The following is a 19,790-nucleotide window of genomic DNA, read 5'->3' on the forward strand; positions in this document are numbered from 1 at the left end:
CCCACAGTCTCGTGATGCTGGAAGCAGCACTAAGCCAAGAGGAGGGGTCAGGTTATTTTGAGCTAGGGCTCTTCTCCGCCCCTCCCACCCCACCAGCTCCCTGGCTGGCTTAGACAAATTCAAGCCCTGCTGGGGGAGGGGGCCCACGGGACTCTGCCCTCATCCCTCCTCGGGGGCCTGTGGGTCTGAGCCCCGAGGTGCTCCGCGTACCGCAGTAGTAAAATAAACTGGCTTCTTTATTATTATTATTTTTTAATCAATAGTCTTGTTCTACTGTCCTCTCCAGCACCCTTCTATGACACAAGTTAAAACCTGCTTCCAGGCTTCCTAGAAAAGGGAGCTCAAGTTCAAGAGCTCGAGGGAGGAACCCAGGAAAGCCTGGTGAGGGGAGGAGCTCGGGGGATGGCTAATGCCTGGGGTGGGATGGGGGCAAGAAGAGGGCTGGACCAGGCCCCCTGGGGGTTAGAGAAGAGCTGAAGGCTCCGGTGTCCACCCCAAATCTGGCAGCAACAGGTCTGGCTCTTCATGAGCCACGATGAGGGAGGGAGTGGGCCAAGAATCGGAGGAACTGGGGCCGTCTCAAGGCTCCAGGGTCACGGCCTTTTCTCTGGGGGACCAAAGCAGTCCCCAGCACCCCGCTGAGACCAGAGTGGAGTGGGCAAAGTGAGCAGGCTGGAGGGGCTGGGTCTCCCTCTACCCCTCTGCTCCACAGGGGGAGAGAGCCTCTGCCAAGGGACGCAGCCTGGCGCCCGCGGAGGCCCAGCATAGGTCATTCCCACCCTCAGAAGCGCTGGACGCGGATGTGGACGAAGAGCGTGGCTGGCGACAGTGAGGCCCCATCCTTGGAAAGCAGGTGGATGTGGCGGTACCCTGTGGAGAGCGTAGCCACGTGTCAGGTTCTCTGCACCCCCCACCCAGCAGGGCCAGGACCGCGGGGGCGCAAACCGCATCCCACCCCTGGGCTCAGGGCACACTCTCAGAGGACATCCGAGCCCAGGCGAACAGGATCTCAGAGGCCCAGACCCCCCCCTCCCGCTCCATCCCCCGCCAACCTTGCTTCAGGCTGTCGAGAGGCAGCGTAAACTGGCCCACAAAGTCATTAGGGGAGGTGGCGTCGTAATCTTCCACCACGAAGCGGACCAGTGCCAGCTCCGGAGCCCGCAACTGGAACTGCAGGGTCTGCCCCCAGCGGGGGTTGAAGCCTAGGGCGCAGGCGTGGCAGTCAGGAGCCAGCTGCCCCCTCCCCCACCCACCCCCACTGCCCCCGGCACGCCCACCCACCGTTGTTGAGCACGTAGTTGGTCTCCTTTCGAGCACAGTCTGCGGGCACACCGTGGACCTCAACACGCACCAGGGGGTCCACGATGGAGTTCGGCTTCTCCGTGTTCAGCTTGGGCAGCTGCTGCGCTGTCAGCACCTGCCAGGGATGAAGGGGAGCTTCGGTCTGGCCCCTTGGTTGGGGCAGGGAGCCCCTTGCCCTCAGCACTCGCCCGGACCCCCCTGCACGGGGCTGAGACTCAGCCTGCCCTCACCCCAAGCCATCCCCAGGCCTCCACTCTCTGGTAGTACAGGCTGGCACCCGGCAGACTAGGACCCCTCCAGAACTGGCCGTGACCCTGGGGTTGGGCCCAGTGCAGGCTGCTGACCTGGATAGTGAGAGTGGTCCTGGGGGGCCCAGGGCACTCAGGGTCAAAGGTTGTGTCTGGCTGCCGCAGGCAGGCGGGTTTCAGGACGTAGCCGCACTGCCCGTTGATGAGGAAGCGCCCGGCATTGAGGTCCATCTCATAGCCTGGCGTCTGGAAGTTCAAGGCCACTGTGGACATAGCGGTGTCAGGGCAGGGGCTCTTAGGGACCCTCCTTTCACCACTCTGATTCAGGGTCTCACTGCCCACCCCTACCAGCGTTTTGTGGGGGGCATCATGGCATCGTGGCAGCCAAGGGACGCAGACCTTGTCACCTGCACCTGATCGCTGGTATCCCCCAGGCCAGAGGGGGATGCTGGGCATAGGCCCGGGCCAGAGTCGCACCCAAGGAAGCCTGTGGTTTCCATATCTGTGCTCAAGGAGACCATATTCCCCTCCTTTGCTCCTTTGCTGGGGCTTAGCATCCCTCCAGAGCCCACTCCTGTCAGTGGTGACTCAGGGGAGCGTGTGTGTGTGAGGGGTTACATGGGAGTAGATGTTTTGAACTTCCATATTAAAAAAAAAAAAAAAAAAATGTGAGACTTTCACAGTGTCCGGAAGAAATGACTCAGATTTGTTTTCCCACTTATTTTCCTGACAATTATTTTAATCATTGTTATTACCAAGAGAACCCAGTTTTCCACCTTCTGGAAAGCTGTGTGGCCCGACCCCTGCCCAGGCCTCTCACAGTTTCCTGGAGGCCACCCCCCTGCCCATCCTGGAGGCCACCCCCCTGCCCTTCCTGGAGGCCACCCCCCTGCCCGTCCCTGGTCCTGCTGCTGTCCCCGCTCACCCAGCTGACAGCCTGAGTTCCACATCTCCTGGGGGCTGTAGTTGGCTGAGTTCATCCGCAGCCCCAGTGGGTAGACACGGGTCAGTTGGTGGGCATTGTGCCTGACGAAGCTGTTCCCTGGGGGAGAGTTGGGGCAAGACAACGATGAGTCCTGGGTGATGAGGGATAATGAGGGACGACTGGGTGTCCCTCAACTAATGCCAGGGACTGGAACTTCCTCTGCCCCAACTCTAGGGACAAGCTGGGAACTGACGCTAAACTCCCCTGCCCCCAGACCCCCCTGCCGCAGGGCTGAGAGGACCTCCCGGAGGAGGCTACTGAAGCCCAGAGAGGGCCAAGGACCCCCTTCCATATCCTGACACTGCATCCCAGCCCCAAATCCCCGCATCCTTCCCCCCTCTCAGTGCCTGGAACGGGGGCCCCAGGCTGACACCCGGCTCTCGTCCTGCCCCCCCCCATGCACTCCTCCAGCAGCGCTGCGGGTCCCCAGAATCCTTCCTGCAAGTCATGCCTCCAGGGCTTCGCCCGGACCTGCTCCTCCAGCCTCGAAACCCCTCCCCCTTCTTCACCTGGCTGCTTCCACCCTCACTTTTGGTCTGGGGTCTTCACAGGTATCCCCTGCTCCAGTCCTTCCCTGATCTCACGCCCTCTGCGGGGCTCCCTCAGCCCCCACCACGGCCCACCGATCACCCTGCACCACCACTCCCGACTATGTCTGGCCCTGCCACTAGGCTCGAGTCCAGCAAAGACGGACAGCAGCTCCCTCCTCCCTGGACTCTCTTTCCTCCCTCCAGGACGGCCCAGGCGCTCATTCCCTGAGCCCCAAACCGGGGACCTCCTGACCCCTTCACTGGCCCTGAAGTCCTCTTAGTCTCCTTTCCTGACCAACTCCAGGATGCCCCCACCAGGAGCCTGCAGACCTCCACGGCGCCTCTGGTCCCCAGATGCCCGATGTCCGGCTCCTACCTGCCTCTCGGATGAGCTTCTTGGCCTTGCGCTCGCTGAGGGAGCTGACCTGGCAGGGCTGGGGTGGCACCGGGTTGGGGCGCAGGGTCCGCAGGCGGGTGGCACAGCAGTACACGACCAGGGCCGACAGCTCTGGGGAGATCTGCTTGGCCTGGGAGATAAGCCTCAGAGGCGGCGCCCACCGGCTCCAGCCCCTCTGTCTTCCTAGCTCCCTTCCCCTCCCCAGGCAGCTCCTCCCTGCCCCAGCCATCTTGGTCCCCCTCACCGGTCCCCCCTCACCCGCCGCCTCTGTTCTGCAGCCTCCACCTCCTCTTCTTCCTCTTCCTCTTCCTCCTCCTGGTCGGATAGAATTCGACCATCCTCGCTCCGAGCAGCTGGCAGCTTCTTCCCCTTCACCAGGACCCGGCCCTTCAGCTGCTGTAGGGACCCCATATGGAAGGATTATTTCCTCTTGCCCCATCAGTCACACAAACACCTCTATGTGAGGGGGGGCTGACAGGGGGGCACAGGAAAGGCCACACAAAGAGGAGGGATGCTTCTAACAGGAAAAACCATGGGAAACAATGTTTAGAGCCATCAACAGGGGACTGGCTGGGGAGGTCCCTCCAAAAAGAATATGACACAGCAGCCTTTCCAATGAATGACGCAGCGCGGAGCCGGAAGAGAAGGAGCCCTCTTCCAAAAAGATCTCCCAGGAAAAAAGTGACTCTAGAACATGTAATCACATAAGCTTCGTTGTGTAACATTTGAAAGAGAAGATAGTTCGGCACGTAAGTCTATACACACAGGAAAATTCTGGAAAGACGCACAAGAGACTTAAAGATGGTTACTTCCCATGAAGTAGGACAAGGGCAAACAAAAACCCATTTTCCGTTGTATACAATTTTGTACAACTTGATTTTTTTTTTAACCATGTTTGTTTCGTGCTAATAAAAAAAAAATAAAATCAGACACACACGCGCGTGCGCACACACACACACACACACACACAGATGAGTCAATGTTCTGGGCATATTTGGATTGAGAGTAGGAGGAGAGTTTTCTCAAGGAGACAGAAAAACACAAATGTTCTGAGGAGGCAGATAAAACGTTCTGGGTTGGGGAGGGAGAACCACCCAGGCCGGAGAGCTAAGGAGGTTCCTCAGACCACAGGAGGGGGTGGTCCACCCTGAGCTAGAATTCTAAGCCAGCGGCGCTTGGCAAGGGCAGACAGCTGGGAAGAGAGTTTCTGGAGAAGACGCATCAACGAAGGCCTTGGAGGTGGGAATGGCGGAGATTGCGGGGACCCTGTAGGCAGGGTGGCAGAGTGGGGTGGGGGAGTGAGGGGGAGGGCATGGAGAGCCCTGAGTGGGGCGGGCTGGGCAGAGAGAGGTATGGGGTCCCAACCCGCGGAGGTGGCCCATGGAGGTGGCCCACGGAGGTGGCCCGGCAGGGGCGGATGACGGACTGGCGCCCCCTCTTCCCCCACCCAGGCTCAGAGTCAGGGACATTCATTACCTCTGGGGATGGCAACTCTTCAGGGTTCTGCATGTCCAGCCCCTGTGTCACCAGCGCGTCTCCCAGGATGGTGCGCAGGTGGTGAGCCATGACGGCCTGCTGCTCCAGTCCACAGTGGTTCTCGAGGGATAGGATGACAGGGTACGGGGACAGCTGGGGGGTGGGGAGACAGGCAGCAACTCAGAGCCACTTCCCCCTCCCGCTCCCAGCACCCCTACTACACCTGGCCCCAACCCCCTTCAGGACAGACAGGCAAAGGCACTCCCGGGGGCTGAGTAGGTGGGACGTGGGGCAGACTTGGGGACCAGTGTGTCCCTGGGGGGACAGGGGCCAGATCTGGGGTCTCTGGGGAAGGGGAGAATGTCTGGGAAGCTGAGGGCAGCGGCAGGGATGGTTTTGTTGTTTAAATGCCCTTTATGTGTCAATGACATTGGCCATATTGTTTATGCTACACACTCCCCACCCCCCATAGCCCGTAATTTTTAAGTGCGTTTATTTATTTATTTATTTATTTATTTATTTATTTATTTATTAAGTAATCTCTGCACCCAACGCTGGGCTCGAACTCCTGACCCTGAGATCAACAGTCGCACACTCTTCCGACTGAGGGTAAGATTCGTGCATAGCTTGCCAGGAGTTGCAACTATGCAGACTCCAGGGCTGAACTTCTCTTTCGTGCCCTTCTCTTTGGGAGTCATGATTCAAACGTCCTTCCCTACCCGCAAGGTTTTCTTCCAGACATTCTGTGATTTTGCTGCATTTACTAAACATGGGGGTGGAGGAAGGGAGCCTCTCACTCAGCTTTCTTCTACCCCACTGGCCAGCTGTCCCAGTGGCACTGGGTGAGTGAGTGATTCTCTGGGCAGGGGGCGGGGGGGGGGTTCTTCTGGAAGGACAGAGGATGCTGGGGTCACTGCGGGAGGCTCTGGGGCTGGGCATGGGGGTCCTGGGAGCTCACAGTGAAGGCGTGGTCACGCACAGTCTGGACCACATCTCGGAAGAGGATCTTGGAGGTGAGAGTGTGGCCGTGATAGATGATGGGCTCCCCTCCTGGCCCCTCCCAGCAGTCCAGCTCCACACAGCGGCAGCCCTGTGCAAAGGCCCTGTGGACAGGCAGACAGAACAGCGGGTGAGGTGTCATGTGGAAGCCACAGAGCAGAGCAACGGACCAATGGACGGGCTGAGCCAGGTTTGAGCCCCATAGCGCCCCAAGCTGGGCTTCCAGATGCGTTCACCCCAACCATCCCCTGTTACAGTACCTAACATAGGCCTCCGTGCTGCTGAGCCCCCCGATCTGAGAGTCTGTCAGGTATGTATTGTGTGAGGAGGAGATGAAGTAGTGGGAGAGGGGCTGGCCCATGTCCTGGAACACGCATGTGTGGGCCGGGTCCAGGGCAGCCCCTTCAGGTGACAACAGGTACATCATGAAGCCATCCAGTGTCATCAGCTCGTGCTGCTTGGCTGCGAAGATGGGTTGAAGAGAGCGTCAGGTCACCGGGAGGACTCCCGTGTCTGGCCCCACAGGGCCCCAAAGCTCACTCGGCTTAATAACGAGTACCCACCTACTGACCCTGCATGAGTTACGCCATTTATTTGTTTAAAGTAATCTCTATACCCAACATGGGGTTCGAACTCACAACCCCAAGATCAAGGGTCACACGCTCTATCAACCGAGACGGCCAGGAGCCCCCACAAGTCATGCCATTGAATCTTCAGCCAAACCCCGTGAGGCAGGTACGCTGCTATGCCATGTCACTGGTGTGGTAGCTGTGTCTCCAGGAGCCAAAGGTGACCCGCCCAAGATGGTACCCACAGCTAGTAATTGTAGCTGGAAGCCCCCAGACCTGACAGATGCCAAGACAGGACCGTGCTGACCCCGACCCCGTCTGTCAGGCCCCCACCTGTCTCGTTGAGCTCATAGGTGTGGATGAGCTTCTGGGCGTGGGCCAGCGTGGCGCCGTCCTCCCTCTGGTCCTCCAGGAACTCCAGCAGCTCCGGGGCGCTCAGCACGCGGTCCTCGCCTGAGTACCGATGGAAGATCTCCTCCAGCTCAGGGCGTTTCAGCAACCGCCGCAGAAACTCCTCAATCTCAGCCCCCTCCAGCCGTTCGTTGTTGGAGTGGTCGCACTCCTGGAAGGCAGTGCGGAGCGGCTCAGAGGAGGAGGACACCTGAGGAAAGCGGGCCCGCACCGACCGACACACCCGTCGTCAACCACGCTGGGCAGGCGGGGACCCCCTAGTCCATAGGTAGAGAAACTGGGAGCTAGCGCACCAGCTCACATAGCTGCTCCGCTGCTGGGCTGGGATTCTAAGAAGGGTCTCTTGGCTTCAGTGCCTGTCCCTCTGCACCATGACCTACCCCCCAAAATCAAGATGTGGGAGGAAAAGCAGTGACCCAGGGGCAGGACCGACCATAATTCCTCCTCCCATGTGTTTGTGTGTGCAGGGCCATCCTTCCGTCCCCAGACCCACGCCCATGGTCAGTGAGCCACAGATAAATGACTTCACAGGGAGGAGTCCCCGTGTTGCTGTGGGTTCAGGTGGACAGGTGCCATGGCTCCTGTGTCTTTCTGTGTCTCAGGTGGCTCAGACAGTCACCACCCACACAGGCGTCTGTCATGAGCTCCGATCCGGCCTCTGATGCCCAGAGCACCCCCATGTACCCCTGTCAGTGCTCCCACATGTGGGGTGTATCCGGCCACGTGGAGAGGTGCCCCATATGTCACAGTGGAGGAGGGTGGGCACGTGAGTCCGTGAGCTGACTCCTGCCTGCACACCCGTGTGCAAGCCGTGCATGGCCATGAGTGCAAAGGGTGCCTGCAGACGTGGAAAAATGAAAAGCACAGCTTTGCTGCTCTCTCTGGGGGAGCGGAGGGTCCCTCCCACCCCTGGGCTCTCTGCCTGAGGAAGAAGTTCTGGGCCGCCGTGCCCATCCTGGCCCAGCGCCCTCAGAGGAGTGCAAAAGGCTAAGTAGGCCCAGATATGGCCTTTCTGCAGGGCAAGGGCCCGGGGGTTAGTGAGGTGGGTGCCTCAGAGGTCAGCGTGGGGGCAGGACCCCACCTTGAAGAGGCGGTAGGCATACATGTCATTCATGTCCACGTTCACCATTCTGAGCAGGCTCTTGATCTCCTTGAAGCTCATCTTACTGTCCTGGTCGGAGTCTGCACGGTGCAGATAGGCGTGGATCCAGGTGTGGGCGCTCAGGAAATACCCGCAAAAGCCTGGGCACCACCGCCTGCCCCACCAGGTGCCTGCCGGGACCCCGGGGTGGGGCTCCCGGGTCCAGGGGCTGTACTTCCCCTCTGCCCGCGGCCTCCACGGGCCGGGGCTGGGCTCCCCAGAGACGGGAGGCCACGGCGCCACCCTATATTCTGAAGACCAGGGGCTGGGGCTCGCCCTGGGGTCCCCAAGCACCCGGCCCCCTCAGCTCCCCGGACCCCGGCAGCTGGGCAGGATATTGGTCGAGACGTTCGCGCTGGCTCATGGCGTCGAGGCGCGCGCGCAGCTTGGCCAGGCCACGCACCCAGCGCTGAGCCTCTTCCGCCGTGGCCGCCGCCAAGTCCAAGTTCTTGCGGCGGCCCTTGAAGGCGATGGTGAGGCAGCGCGCCGGCGGGAAGGCGCCCCCGAAGCGACGCAGGCCCTCAGACTGGTGGCCCTCACGGACCGCCTCGATGTGCTGCACGAAGACTGAGGGGGGAGGGTACAGGGCACGCACGGCAGGGTCAGGGCCGCTGTCCCCCGACCGCTGTCCCGGCAGCCCGCCCTGAGCCCGCGCGACCCAGCTCACAGATGTGCTGCGACGGCGCGCGCGGGATGCGCCGCTGGAACCACACGCTCAGGCCGTCCTCCTGCAGCCGGTACAGCCGCTCCTTGTGCCACGTCCGCGAGCGGATCTTGCAGAGCCGGGAGCCCTGCAGCATGGCGCGCACGTCCTCGTCCTCCGTCAGGCCTGCGGGGGGGCGGGAGGCCTGACCACGATGTCGGGCCCTCCCTGGCCCCTGGCTCCCTCCACCCTCTTCCCAGCCGGCAGCCGCCAGCGGCCTTGCCCTGCAAGCCCTCACCGGCCACTCTTCCTCTGCTTAGCTTAACGTGTCCCCAGGACTGGATTTGGCCTTTCAGCTCCTCCGCCCCAAGGTATCACCTGGTGTGTCCCACCCAAGCCCTGGGGTGGTGGGGAAGACACCAGTACCTTCTGTCTTGGTTAAGCGGCTGCCTCCAGAGGCCCTTAGAGCAGAGCAGTCCCTCAGGCAGCACCTGGCCCTTCCGCCTCCCTCAAGGTCACCCTGTGCCACTCCATTCCATCCCGGTCTTTAGACTTCAAGACCAGAATCTGCCACCCACAGCCTTTTCCTTTGATGTGAAACCCTGACCTCAAGAAGGCAGTCTCACTATCTAACCTAAATCTCTCTTGCTGCAATCCAAGCTCCTCACCTCCGCACTCCCCAAGGCAAGGGAGGATAGCAGAGGCCACCCTGGCTCCAGGGTCACAGGCCAACGACTCCAGGACCAGCCCTGCCAAGGCCAGCCTGGGGCTGATATCCAGGTGTCCTCTTTGTGTCCAGCTGAAAGCATGGTCTGCTGTGACACTCGGCACTCCCTGGGGCCCAGCCACCGTCACAATCCCACCTCACCCCACATGGGTTCTCCCTTTCCTTAGCAGGAAGAAATGCTTGCAAAACATCTACCACACACGAGCCCCCAATCACGAACACACGAGAAAACAAGGACAGAGAAGCTTAAGGAACTTGCCAGAATTCCATGGCCACAAAGGGGTGGACGCAGGCTTCAAACCCCGGAGGTCAGGCCCCAGCACCTGTCCCCGTGGCCACTGCATTGAACCCCTCTGCTCCTCCATCCCTGCTTGCTCACACGGTTGGGGGCGTGTTGCAGAATTTAAATTCAGGGGCCCAGGGAGGCAAATCCCAACTCTGTCACTTCTGAGTTACACAGCCTTGGTGGCAGGAACCGTGACCGCTCAGGGCCCTGTGTTCTCTACGCACGCAGTGAAGACCACAACAGCCCCCGACCTTGAGCTGCAAAATCTGAACTTCAGCTAAGATGCCACCCGTCCTGGTGTTACTACAGCCTGCTCTCCTGCGTTACAGGTCGATACCGAAGGTTTACGAGCCAGGGGACAACAGAAAGAGTGCGAACGCGGCAAACTGGAGGGTCCATGCCCTTTGGAAGGAGGGGGGCGGCAGATGAGGGCCCAGAGTTTCCAGAGAACAGGAAGTTGGGTTTGTATGTGAAGCCTCTGGATTTTTCAATGTTGGCAACTAAATCAAAGTGAAACAAAACCCCCTAAATTACCACTGTGTGAGCCAAATGAAACAGGACAGTGGCATTAGGCTTTGTGGCTCCCAGGCCCCTGTGTGTTGGGAACTCTGACCCATGCAACTAAAGTCTAAATCCCTGAGCCTTCTTTCATTCTCTCTGGGAGCCTTTGTAGGATCCTTCTTGTTTCTCTGACTCTCAGAGGACTCCTTCAAGGACGGGCTCAGACACCATCTCCTCCAGGAAGCCTTCCTTGATTTGTCCTCAAATGGGCATTCTCCCTCCCCAATCACCCACAGCATTTTTTACTTTAACTAAAGCATCCCACCTAAATTGTAATTTCAGGGAACTTTAATAAACCCAAGGACAGGGACAAAGTCTTATATCCACATCTCGGTGCTCATCCCAGAGCCAGATTCACAGCCAGGGTTTTCTGAAAGGGGAGGACAAGCCATGTCCACCGACAACTGGGGAACTAAGCACGTTCTACCCCTAGCCCTACCCTATCTAGCCTTTCCTTGTGGGCCAGGATGGTTTCTGAACCCTGGCAGTGATCGGACTTGCCCGGAGAAGGTGGCAAACCCCACATCCCAGAGATTCTTGTCCAGCAGGTGTGGGCTGGGACTTGGGTATCGATGTTTAAAAATTGCCCTGTGAGGGCACCTGGGTAGCTCAGTGGGTTAAAGCCGCTGCCTTCGGCTCAGGTCATGATCCCAGGGTTCTGGGATCGAGCCCCACATCGGGCTCTCTGCTCAGCAGGGAATCTGCTTCCTCTTCTCTCTCTCTGCCTGCCTCTCTGCCTTGTGATCTCTATCTGTCAAATAAATAAATAAAATCTTAAAAAAAAAAAAAATTCCCCTGTGACCCCGAGGGTGACTGTGATTGACAGTCAGGGTCTCAGGGCCAGGAGGAGAAGCCTGCCATCCAGAGGAGCCCACGGTCCCCCTTGGGGCTAGCCTGTGGCTCTGAGGGCTCCAAAGGGTCTCTCAGAATTCAGACCGGGCTAGGAAGGGGAGGCGGAAACCTTGTCATTCCAGACAAAGAGCTACAAGGTGGCCCACAGCAGGCCAAGAGACTCACTAGACCCTCAGCCCTCTGCACCCACATCTGGGCAACTTCTGAATTCCCTCAGCCTGAGAAGCAATGGCTTGAGTGGCAGGACACTCAGGGACCCTGTAGAGCCACCACAACTGAGCCCCCCCCCCAACTCCCCAGCTATGGGAAAGGAACCCCTCATTCCCATGACAACCAGGCTCTGCAGCTGGGGCTACCTCCCCTGACCCAGCCAGTCCTCTGAGGCCAAGCCCATAGTTGAGGAGGGTGGGGGAGAAGGGGGGCTGGCGAATGACTAAGGCCGGAAATGGAGGTGAGTCACCGAGGTCCTGCTTTGTCCAGAGCATTCTGCAAACAGGACATCAAGACAGGGATCCAGAACTTCTGATCAGCTCTCCACTGGGACAGGTTCCTATGTTGAGGGGGGCCCTTGCCCCTGGCCCTCATCCCCAGCTCCCCAGGAGCCTGCTGGGGGAAAGGGTGACACTCTAGTCTGCCCGCCCAGCGGGGACTGGGACTGGTCTCTGGCTCACGATGCTCCCAAACACGCATCCATTGGAAAAGCCAAATAGAATGAGAGTTCAATGCCGGGCTGAGCCCGGTGCTGAGTTCCCAGAGCAGGTGATACTCTTTCCCCATTGCTTCAGCTTCTGAGCCCTGGGGTAGGGAAGGGATTAGGGCTCCAGACAGGAAGGGTGGGACCCAGGGAGGTCAGGGAGAGAGGTCAGGAGGAGGGCCCAGGCCCTGGGCAGAGGCACTGGAAGGCACCTGGCTCTCTGCCCAGGCACCCAGTCAACATTTATAGGCCCTGCCAGGGCCCAAACCCACAGATGCTTCCTCCACCTCATTCGTACCCGCTTGGAGCAGGTGTACCAGCTGCCTGCTCCTAGTGCTTCCCGTGGGTTCTCTAATCTAAACATCTCTGCCTTGAACGTGGAGCTGGGCAGGGCCAGTGTCATGGCCACCTTGACCAAACAGAGGGGAACAATCATTAAATAACAGTAGAATAATGGGGATGAACAAAGGCAAAAAAGATAGAAACAACCCAAATGTCCATCAACAGATGAACGGAGAAGCAAAGGTGGGGGCAGACACACAGGGGGACATTCGTCAGCCGTAAAGAGGAGGGACATCTGATCTAGGCTGCACGGATGACCCTGGATGACATTACACTAAGTGAAATAACCAGTCGTAAAAGGACAGATTATCGTATGATCCCACTTATAGGCGGTGTCTAAAATAGTCAAATTCATCCGGACCGATTATATATGGCCCATACGCCTCAATAAAAAAATTTCAGAGACGGAGTGTAATTAGAGGTTACCAGGGCCTACGGGAAGGGAGGAAGGGGGAAATGACGGGTTAATGGCTACAGAGGGGTTTTTGTTTGTTTGTTTAGGATAATGGAAAAGTTTTGGAGCGAGCACAACATTGTGAATGCCTCACATTGTGCATGTAATTAATGCCATTGAAATCGCCACTTAATGCATTTTTTACCACAGCTTTAAAAATTAGTAACGTAGGGCGCCTGGGTGGCGCAGTGGGTTAAAGCCTCTGCCTTCGGCTCAGGTTATGATGCCAGAGTCCTGGGATCGAGTCTCGCATCGGGCTCTCTGCTCAGCAGGGAGCCTGCTTCTCTGTCTCTCTCTGCCTGCCTCTCTGCCTACTCGTGATCTCTGTCTGTCAAATAAATAAATAAAATCTTTAAAACAAAAATTAGTAACGTAATAGTCCAGTAACCACTGGATGCTTAAATGGGTGACCTGTTTGATATGTGAGTTAACATCTCGATAAAGCTGTTCAAAAGGCACAGAGTGGCTAACGCATCCAGGGTCCTGGGTCTGTAAGGCTGTGGACCCAGAACGCATTGAGAGCTGGGGGCTGCTTAACCCCCCAAAGGGCCGTGTGTGGCTTGAATGAGCTAATGTGCAGGTGCCCTCCATGGAGGGCCTGGCCCACAGCGGGAACTCGCTAAATTAGGATAAAGTGAGGCAGTGGCCCGGGAGGGGAGAGGGACCTAGGTATTCCCACCCATCTGTCCTCATTAGGCTCGTGGTTCCCCACGGCGCCCTTCTCCAGCCCAGTTCAGTGCGGTCAGCTGGGGCTCGGACACCTTCTCTAGGCCAACCGCTTATCTCAGCCCCCAGAGATGGGTCAGGGGGAGGCTAGGAATGGACAGCCCCGTTTCCCAGCTATCACCTTCGACCTGGACGGTTTGGTGTGTGTGTGGTTTGAGCCCTGAGCCGTTCTATGTCGGTGGCCAAGGCCAAGGGGGAGGAGGCGATTTCAGCAACTGAGCTGGAAGGACCGTGGGGAAGCCACGTCCATCTCTGATCCTCAAACCGCCCTCCCCCGTTTGCAGAGACGGGCCACTGGTACTATGAGAGGGCAAGCTGCGTGTGCCGACAATAGCGTAGGTCCCCCAAGCCCAGGAAGGACACAGGGGCCGTGTGGTGGCCAGCGGTGGGGGTGAGGGTGGGGGTGTGTGTGTTGTGGGGCTACAGCGAGTGTAGACAAGAGGGTAATGCATAGGCAGCTGGGCATGAAAGTGGTAGGTCTCGAGCAAGGGGGTGTGTGTGTGGGGGGGTGTGCATTTAGGGTGTGTGTGCACGTGTGTGCTTTGCACTAGGGCACACTCAGGAAGGGCACCGGGGCTCCAGCAGGAATGTGAGCCATGCAGGGAACAGCAACCGACAGCTTCATGCCAAGTGGGGGAGGAGAGGAAGAGAAGATTTTCCTGACGGTTCTGGGAGGGAACACACGATGGTGAGGGTCCCAATACCTTCTCATCCTTTCCCTCTGGCCAGCAGGCAGCCCCAGCCCTGCAGGTAGGAAGCACGTCCCCCTCGCTGAGGCCGGCCGCCACACCCAGGGTGAAGGCCCGGCCAAGCTCAGTGCCAGAGTCCATAACATTCTTTGGAAAGTCAACACAGTCAGGAAAGGCAGGCAGTGCTGGCCAGACACACAGCGACCGAAGGTGGCAGCACCCTTCCGGGCAGGGCCAGAACATGCATGAAGCCGATCTGGAGGCAAAGGTTGTAGGAGGGGGGGCCTCCCCAGAGCCGAAGGAGGAGGAGAGGTGAGGGGGCCACAAGGCATGACAGGGACAGCCCCCTCGTCCTGCCTGGCAGGCCCCGGCTTAGGCAGGACGGCCACCCAGTTCTCCCTCCCACCAGGCCAGACACCTGCCAGGACTCCCACCTTCCAAGTGCACGCACGGCAGTCCCACTCACCCTGCAGGAGAAGTGCTGGGCAGGCCATAGTGAGAACCCTCTGGCCGCTGGGGCACTTGGTGGAGGCCTGCAGGCCGGGGACGAAAGGGAACAGGATTCTGCCCACTCAGGCCTCCACGCTCCCGGGGAGGATTAGGGGCCGGGGCGGGGCCTGACGGGTGCCGGCACAGACTGGGGCTCTGGGGAGATAGGGCCGGCTAGGGCTGGTGGGTGACATCCAGGATGCCCATTTAAATGCACATTTCAGGGGCACCTGGGTGGCTCAGTGGGTTAAGCCTCTGCCTTTGGCTCAGGTCATGATCTCAGGGTCCTGGGATCGAGCCTTGCATCTGGCTGTCTGCTCAGTGGGGAGCCTGCTTCTCCCTCTCCCTCTGCCTGCCTCTCTGCCTACTTGTGATCTCTCTCTCTCTCTCTCTGTCAAATAAATAAATAAATAAATCTTTTTAAAAAAATGCACATTGCAGATAAATAACAAGTGATGTTTTCGTGTAAGTTTGTTCCAAATGATCTGCTGTTGATTTGAAACTCACGTTTAACTGGCCGTCCTGGGTTTTATGTAACACCTATGAGGACACCTCTAGGGGCTGGCAGAGCCTCTGCAGGGGAGAGGAGAGGCGGGCCATGCCCAGACACAAATCACTCACTCCCTCATTGTGACAGGAGCTTGGACCCCAGGGCCAGACACCTGGGTTCGAATCCTCGCTCAGCGGCTTCCCAGCTTTCAGCATCTCAGAATCTCAGTTTCTCATTTGTAAGATGAGGCTCATGGTACCACACACCTCATACAATTGTGAGCATTAAATGAGCTGATATGTGAAAAGCCCTCGCTCAGTGTTATAAAGGTGTTAATTCGTATCATTAACTCTGGCAATAAAGAGCCATCATTGAAACCTAGGCCTTAGCGGTTGTCTCTTAGCCATGTGGGCCCCAGGCTGGTGACGTCATCCCCTAGCCCCAGCTGATCTGCCCCACGAGGACATCAGCAGCATCTTCTCCCCAGGATGCCAAGCGTTAAGTAGGCTCCCGCCAGACACGAGCTCAGCATTGTGCCTGGGTTGGCAGGTGCTCTAACTCTCCCCAGCTATTCCCTGGCTTTCTGGGGACAGGCTAAGCCTGCAGCCACCCCCGCTGAGGAGGAAGGGACAGGAGAAGAGCCCCAGGCTCCACAAATGGCTCCCGGTCTGTGTGGGAGTGGTGTTCCTCCTCCCCCGCCATTGCGATGGCCATCGCCATTGTCCCAGCTCCCCATTCGGCCTGAGAAGACCTTTCTTTCCTGTGGGCCCCTCTGAGCCTTTGATCTCCAAGACGCTCCCTGCCCTTGTCTCTTGACAGGACCTGAAATAAAGTCTGTTGTCTGCTAGCCTGGGGGGTTTGGCCCTGACCCAGATGGGGACAGCCCTGAGAGCCACCTGGGGAGGAGCTGCGGCTGGCTGCCATGGTGGGAGCTCCCTGGGTGGTGGGCCTGGCCTTGGTGGCCTCAAAGTGGGCCCCAGGACACCTGGGTTTTGTCTCCACCCTGTTCCTGGAATCAGTGATGCCTGGGGAAGGGGCATTCCCCAGAAACTGGACATTCCTCTCTCGGCAGTCACTAGGCAGGACAGGGTAGCGGTGGGAGGGGAGGGTGGCCCAGGTGACATTCTGACACCCACACGTGCCCTGACAGTGTCCCTAGGATGGGATGCCTTGAGCTCCCGTGCGGCTTTACTCATGCCAGGAGGCTGAGTCCTGGGTTTGGAGGTATGACCTGTCTGTGAGTGTCTCCGGCTATTAAACTGTGCGCCCCCCGAGGGCAAAGTGCTGTGGTATTCACCTACGCAGCCCCAGGCCTTGGCACAGTGCCATCACATGCTGATAGGGCTGAGCAGAAGCGTATGGAATGAAGAAGCAGCACCCCAGCCCTCCCCCAGCATCCGCCAGCCCTGCTTTTCTGGCCCAGCGCCAGCCCCGGATGTCTCTGTGGTCCCCTCAGCTCCCCACAGCCCTCCCCTCCCCAAGGCACCAGCGCTCCTTAGCCCAGAGAATGACACTGTCACCCAGCAGACACCTTTCAGATCCCACCAGCCGCAGAGTCCAGCCCAGCCCGCCTCCTAGGTGGTTCTTCTAGAACCCAACTCGGCTGCGCTGGTCCAAGTCTGAGCATCCCCATGGCTTGACCAATGGATTCTTCAACCTCCTTCTTATGGTTCTCCCTGATTCATCCCTGCCTTCGTCCGACGTGCCCCCCACTCTCCAGGAGCCCTGCCTCCCTCCTCCTGCTTGAGACCCTCTGGGGCTCCTGCTGCCACCAGGGCAAGTCCATAACTCTATAAGGAGAGGCTTTGAGCATCTGGCCCCCACCTGCCTCTCCCCCACACCTAGCTCCAGTCTCCCTCTGGCTCTGGGGTCCAGCTAGGGCCCTCGCTGGCTCCCCGGCACCTGATTTGCTCTCTCCCTTCCTAGAATTGTTTCTTTGCCTCATTGTCTGACCTCCCTGCTGATGCCTCCCCTCTCTAAAGGGCCAGAACTGTGTCTGTCCTATTTGTTGCTGAATCCCAGGACAGAGCCTACTATACGCACTAAGTAAATGTCTGCCCAGTGCATGAATGATTGGAGGGTAGGGCAGAGATCATGTGTCTTACGTCTCCTCGGGGAGAGTGCCAGGTTCCGAGCTCAGAACATAGAGCTCAGTCCATTCAGATCTGAGTGAGTGACAGGAGGTAGAAATAAGAACAAGGTGGGGGGCAGTGACAAAGAGAAGGCAAGTCCGGCAATCGGCACCCCGAATTCTGCCTGGAGATTCACGCTGGTCTCCTGGGCAGCCCTGCCTATTCCCCCACACCCACCTCTTCATCATGAATTATTTACCAACAGCGGTTGCAACATACCATTTCAGGTTCACGGTCATGGATGTTTTCTAAAACACTCGCACACCTCTCATTCAAGCCACCTAATCAGCCAGGCAGTCACACTCTGCCCAGGCTCTGAGATGGTCTCTGCTGCAGTGTGGCTGCCCACAGCCTCCCATGCCATCCTCCGCCCTTAACTAGCTGTGTGGCCACTGACAAATTCTTCAACTTCTCTGCCTCAGTTTCCTCATCTGTGAAGTGGGAATTATACTAGGTGCCTCTCAGGAGAATGAGGAAGACTGAGTGATGGCACCTAGGTACCCAGTGCCCCCCCTCCCGACTCTGGGAGTTAACATTCCTTCCCTGTAGTCACTTCTCCTGAACCTGGGAGGGACATCTGTCCTTCTCACTCCAAGGACAGTATTCTCACCAGTTCGACCAGTACTACCTGGTCGCTGCAGGGGCTGCTGCAAACCCTGGGGGGGCTGCAGGGCTGGAGGACCAGTTTGAGAGGCTGGCCTCTTCCACAGCTCCCCTGTCCCCCTAACGGCGGCCAAGAATCCAGGAAGCACGGGGACGCCCGTGAACCCTGGAAGGCACAGGGTTCTGGGGAGCTGGGTGAGGGACACCGCCAGCGTGTCTCTCCCACTATTTCACCGGGTCCTCCGGGACCCCAATCCGCGCCCCGCGCCCCGACGCCCACTCCAGCACGCCCCGCGGGCGCCTCCTGGTGGGAAGCAAAGGCCACCGGCGCGCCTCGCCGGGCGGGGGAACGTCGGATGACCACAGGTGCGACCCCCAACCTTCCGACCCTCGCTGCCTGGGAAGCCCACGACAGCTCGCCCGCACACCCTCGCCGTCCCAGGCGGCCCCCCCGGGCAGTCCCCGCCCGCCCCGAACCGCCCCCGTCGGTTACTGACCCATCTTCTTAAGCGCCCGCAGCCCGGGCCTCCTGCTGCCGCCGTCCGGGGGCGCGAGGGCGACGGACGTCGCGACCTGGGCCGGCACCGAGGGCTCCTCGGGCCGGCGGCGGCAGCTCCTCCAGCGGCCGCACAGCATGGCTCGGTGGGGTCGGGGCCGGGCCGGGCTCTGCGCGCGGGGACAAGGCAGCGGGGACGCCGCTCCGGCCCGGCCCCGGCTCTGAGCGCGGTCCCGAGCGGAGAAACTTAGCGGCGTCCGGAGGGAGTCGGGGAGAGGAGGTGTCGGGAGCAGGGAGAGAGGGAGGGACGAGGTCGGGAGAAGGAGGGACCCGGAGGGAGGGGGCGGGGCCGAGGACGGCGCCAGGGGAGGTGCGAGGCGGGGAGCTGGGCGGGGACCCCAGCCCGGGAGGTGTGTCCTCGGCGAGGTGTGGGAAAGGAAGGGGGCCGGCTAGAGTCACCCCGAATCTCCGTGTCCGTCCCCCGCTTTTGAGTCCTCCTCCCCATTCTCCCAGCGATCCTCGGCTCCCGGCCCCACCGATGACCCAAGACCCTATTCGGGGGTTGAGGGGCCAGCGGAGGGGCGAGGGTTGTCGTCTGGCACAGACACTCTCTCCGTTTTCTGGATCCTGACTCGGGGAGGACTTCGGGACCCTCTCCACCTTTTCCTTCCCTGCCTCTCCGGGAGCTCAGAAGGAAGCCAGACAGGGGAGCGAGGCTGCGGCGCAGCTCATCTTGGGCCGAAGGTCCTCGGGCCCGCCGGGAAAGCCGAGAGAACCCCGAGAGCTGAGCCAGGCGGGAGGGCAACCCAAACCGGAGGGGTGGGGGAGCGAGAAGGGATGGGTGGGTGTAGCAAGGCTCTGGCTATGACGTCATAGGATTAACCCTCTCCGCGCCAGACCAGGTGTTGGCCCCTCGGTTTCAGAAGTCTCGAAGTGGAGAAGATGGGGAAGCACTAAGTCTAGAATCCCCGGCTGAACTCCGATTCTGGGTTAGAGGCTTGGATAGGTTGGCGCCGCAGCGGGCTTTCGATTGCCCCGGGGAAGGCCGCCGTGCCCTGTGTAGGTGTCCTTGACATCAACCTGTGGGTGAACGTCGGGTGTGAGTCCCAGTGGCCGTCTCATGTGACACCATCAGAATATTTGTGCTCGAAGGGTGGGATGGCAGAAGACCAACAGTGTTAGCGTTGTCTGCCGCAGCTGACCCAGGTTGGGTGCGGAGAGCCGGGCGCACACCGCCCCTCGGCGGCGGCCAAGAGCATGGCATCTCAAAAAGAAAGCTTACTTCCTCAGGACCTAGATTTGCCACCTACTTGCTCTAGACCACTTTCAGATATCCTCGACCGAGAGATCCAGCATCCTGGTTTCGGTCCTCACCCCTCCCGGGATATTCTTTCTGCATTTTTGGTCCTGCAATTCCTTCCTCCAGGAATGACCTTCCTCATTCCTCTCTTGGCTTACACTTACGCGTTCCAAAACTCAGCTTTCAATGCCCCTCATGCAGAACCCCTCCAGGACCCCCTCTTCTTCCAGGGCATGACTCCCTTTTTT

General features: G+C 59.2%; 2 protein-coding genes across 6 annotated transcripts; both read right to left on the minus strand.

Annotated features, from left to right (window-relative positions):
- Window positions 1-232: 232 nt before the first annotated feature.
- Window positions 233-19,057, minus strand: PLCD3 (phospholipase C delta 3). 5 transcript variants are annotated; one of them, XM_032322785.1, is made up of 15 exons: window positions 18,244-19,051; window positions 8,726-8,887; window positions 8,397-8,625; window positions 7,999-8,128; window positions 6,840-7,068; window positions 6,198-6,399; window positions 5,897-6,041; window positions 4,939-5,091; window positions 3,748-3,858; window positions 3,442-3,583; window positions 2,476-2,592; window positions 1,647-1,813; window positions 1,282-1,417; window positions 1,053-1,202; window positions 233-870 (listed from the first exon to the last, which is right to left on the minus strand). In XM_032322785.1, the coding sequence occupies exons 1-15, from the start codon at window positions 18,380-18,382 to the stop codon at window positions 782-784; spliced, it is 2,301 nt and encodes a 766-aa protein (XP_032178676.1). In that variant the 5' UTR covers window positions 18,383-19,051; the 3' UTR covers window positions 233-781. The 5 variants fall into 5 exon arrangements, with proteins under 5 accessions (XP_032178676.1, XP_032178675.1, XP_032178674.1 ...); XM_032322784.1 differs by having other exon boundaries at window positions 3,442-3,592; XM_032322783.1 differs by having other exon boundaries at window positions 3,721-3,858.
- LOC116578452 lies at window positions 13,078-15,680 on the minus strand. The gene is given in 4 exon segments (XM_032322789.1): window positions 13,078-13,851; window positions 13,853-14,350; window positions 14,353-14,565; window positions 15,143-15,680. Coding segments are annotated over 4 exon segments (1,044 nt in total). The 5' UTR covers window positions 15,227-15,680; the 3' UTR covers window positions 13,078-13,602.
- Window positions 19,058-19,790: the final 733 nt, after the last annotated feature.

This window comes from Mustela erminea, chromosome 18 (assembly GCF_009829155.1).
Source record: "Mustela erminea isolate mMusErm1 chromosome 18, mMusErm1.Pri, whole genome shotgun sequence".
Taxonomy (NCBI): Eukaryota; Metazoa; Chordata; class Mammalia; order Carnivora; family Mustelidae; genus Mustela; species Mustela erminea.

What these genes read in the sequence shown, in the direction of transcription:
- PLCD3 (XM_032322782.1), bottom strand. Translation starts at nt 18,382, where the DNA reads ATGCTGTGCGGCCGCTGGAGGAGCTGCCGCCGCCGGCCCGAGGAGCCC. An exon ending in CAGCGCGAACGTCTCGACCA is followed by an intron (nt 8,129 to 8,396) that starts ATATCCTGCCCA and finishes GAGCGCCCACAC; the next exon opens with CTGGATCCACGCCTATCTGC. An exon ending in CAACTACGTGCTCAACAACG is followed by an intron (nt 1,203 to 1,281) that starts GTGGGTGGGCGT and finishes CCTGCGCCCTAG; the next exon opens with GCTTCAACCCCCGCTGGGGG.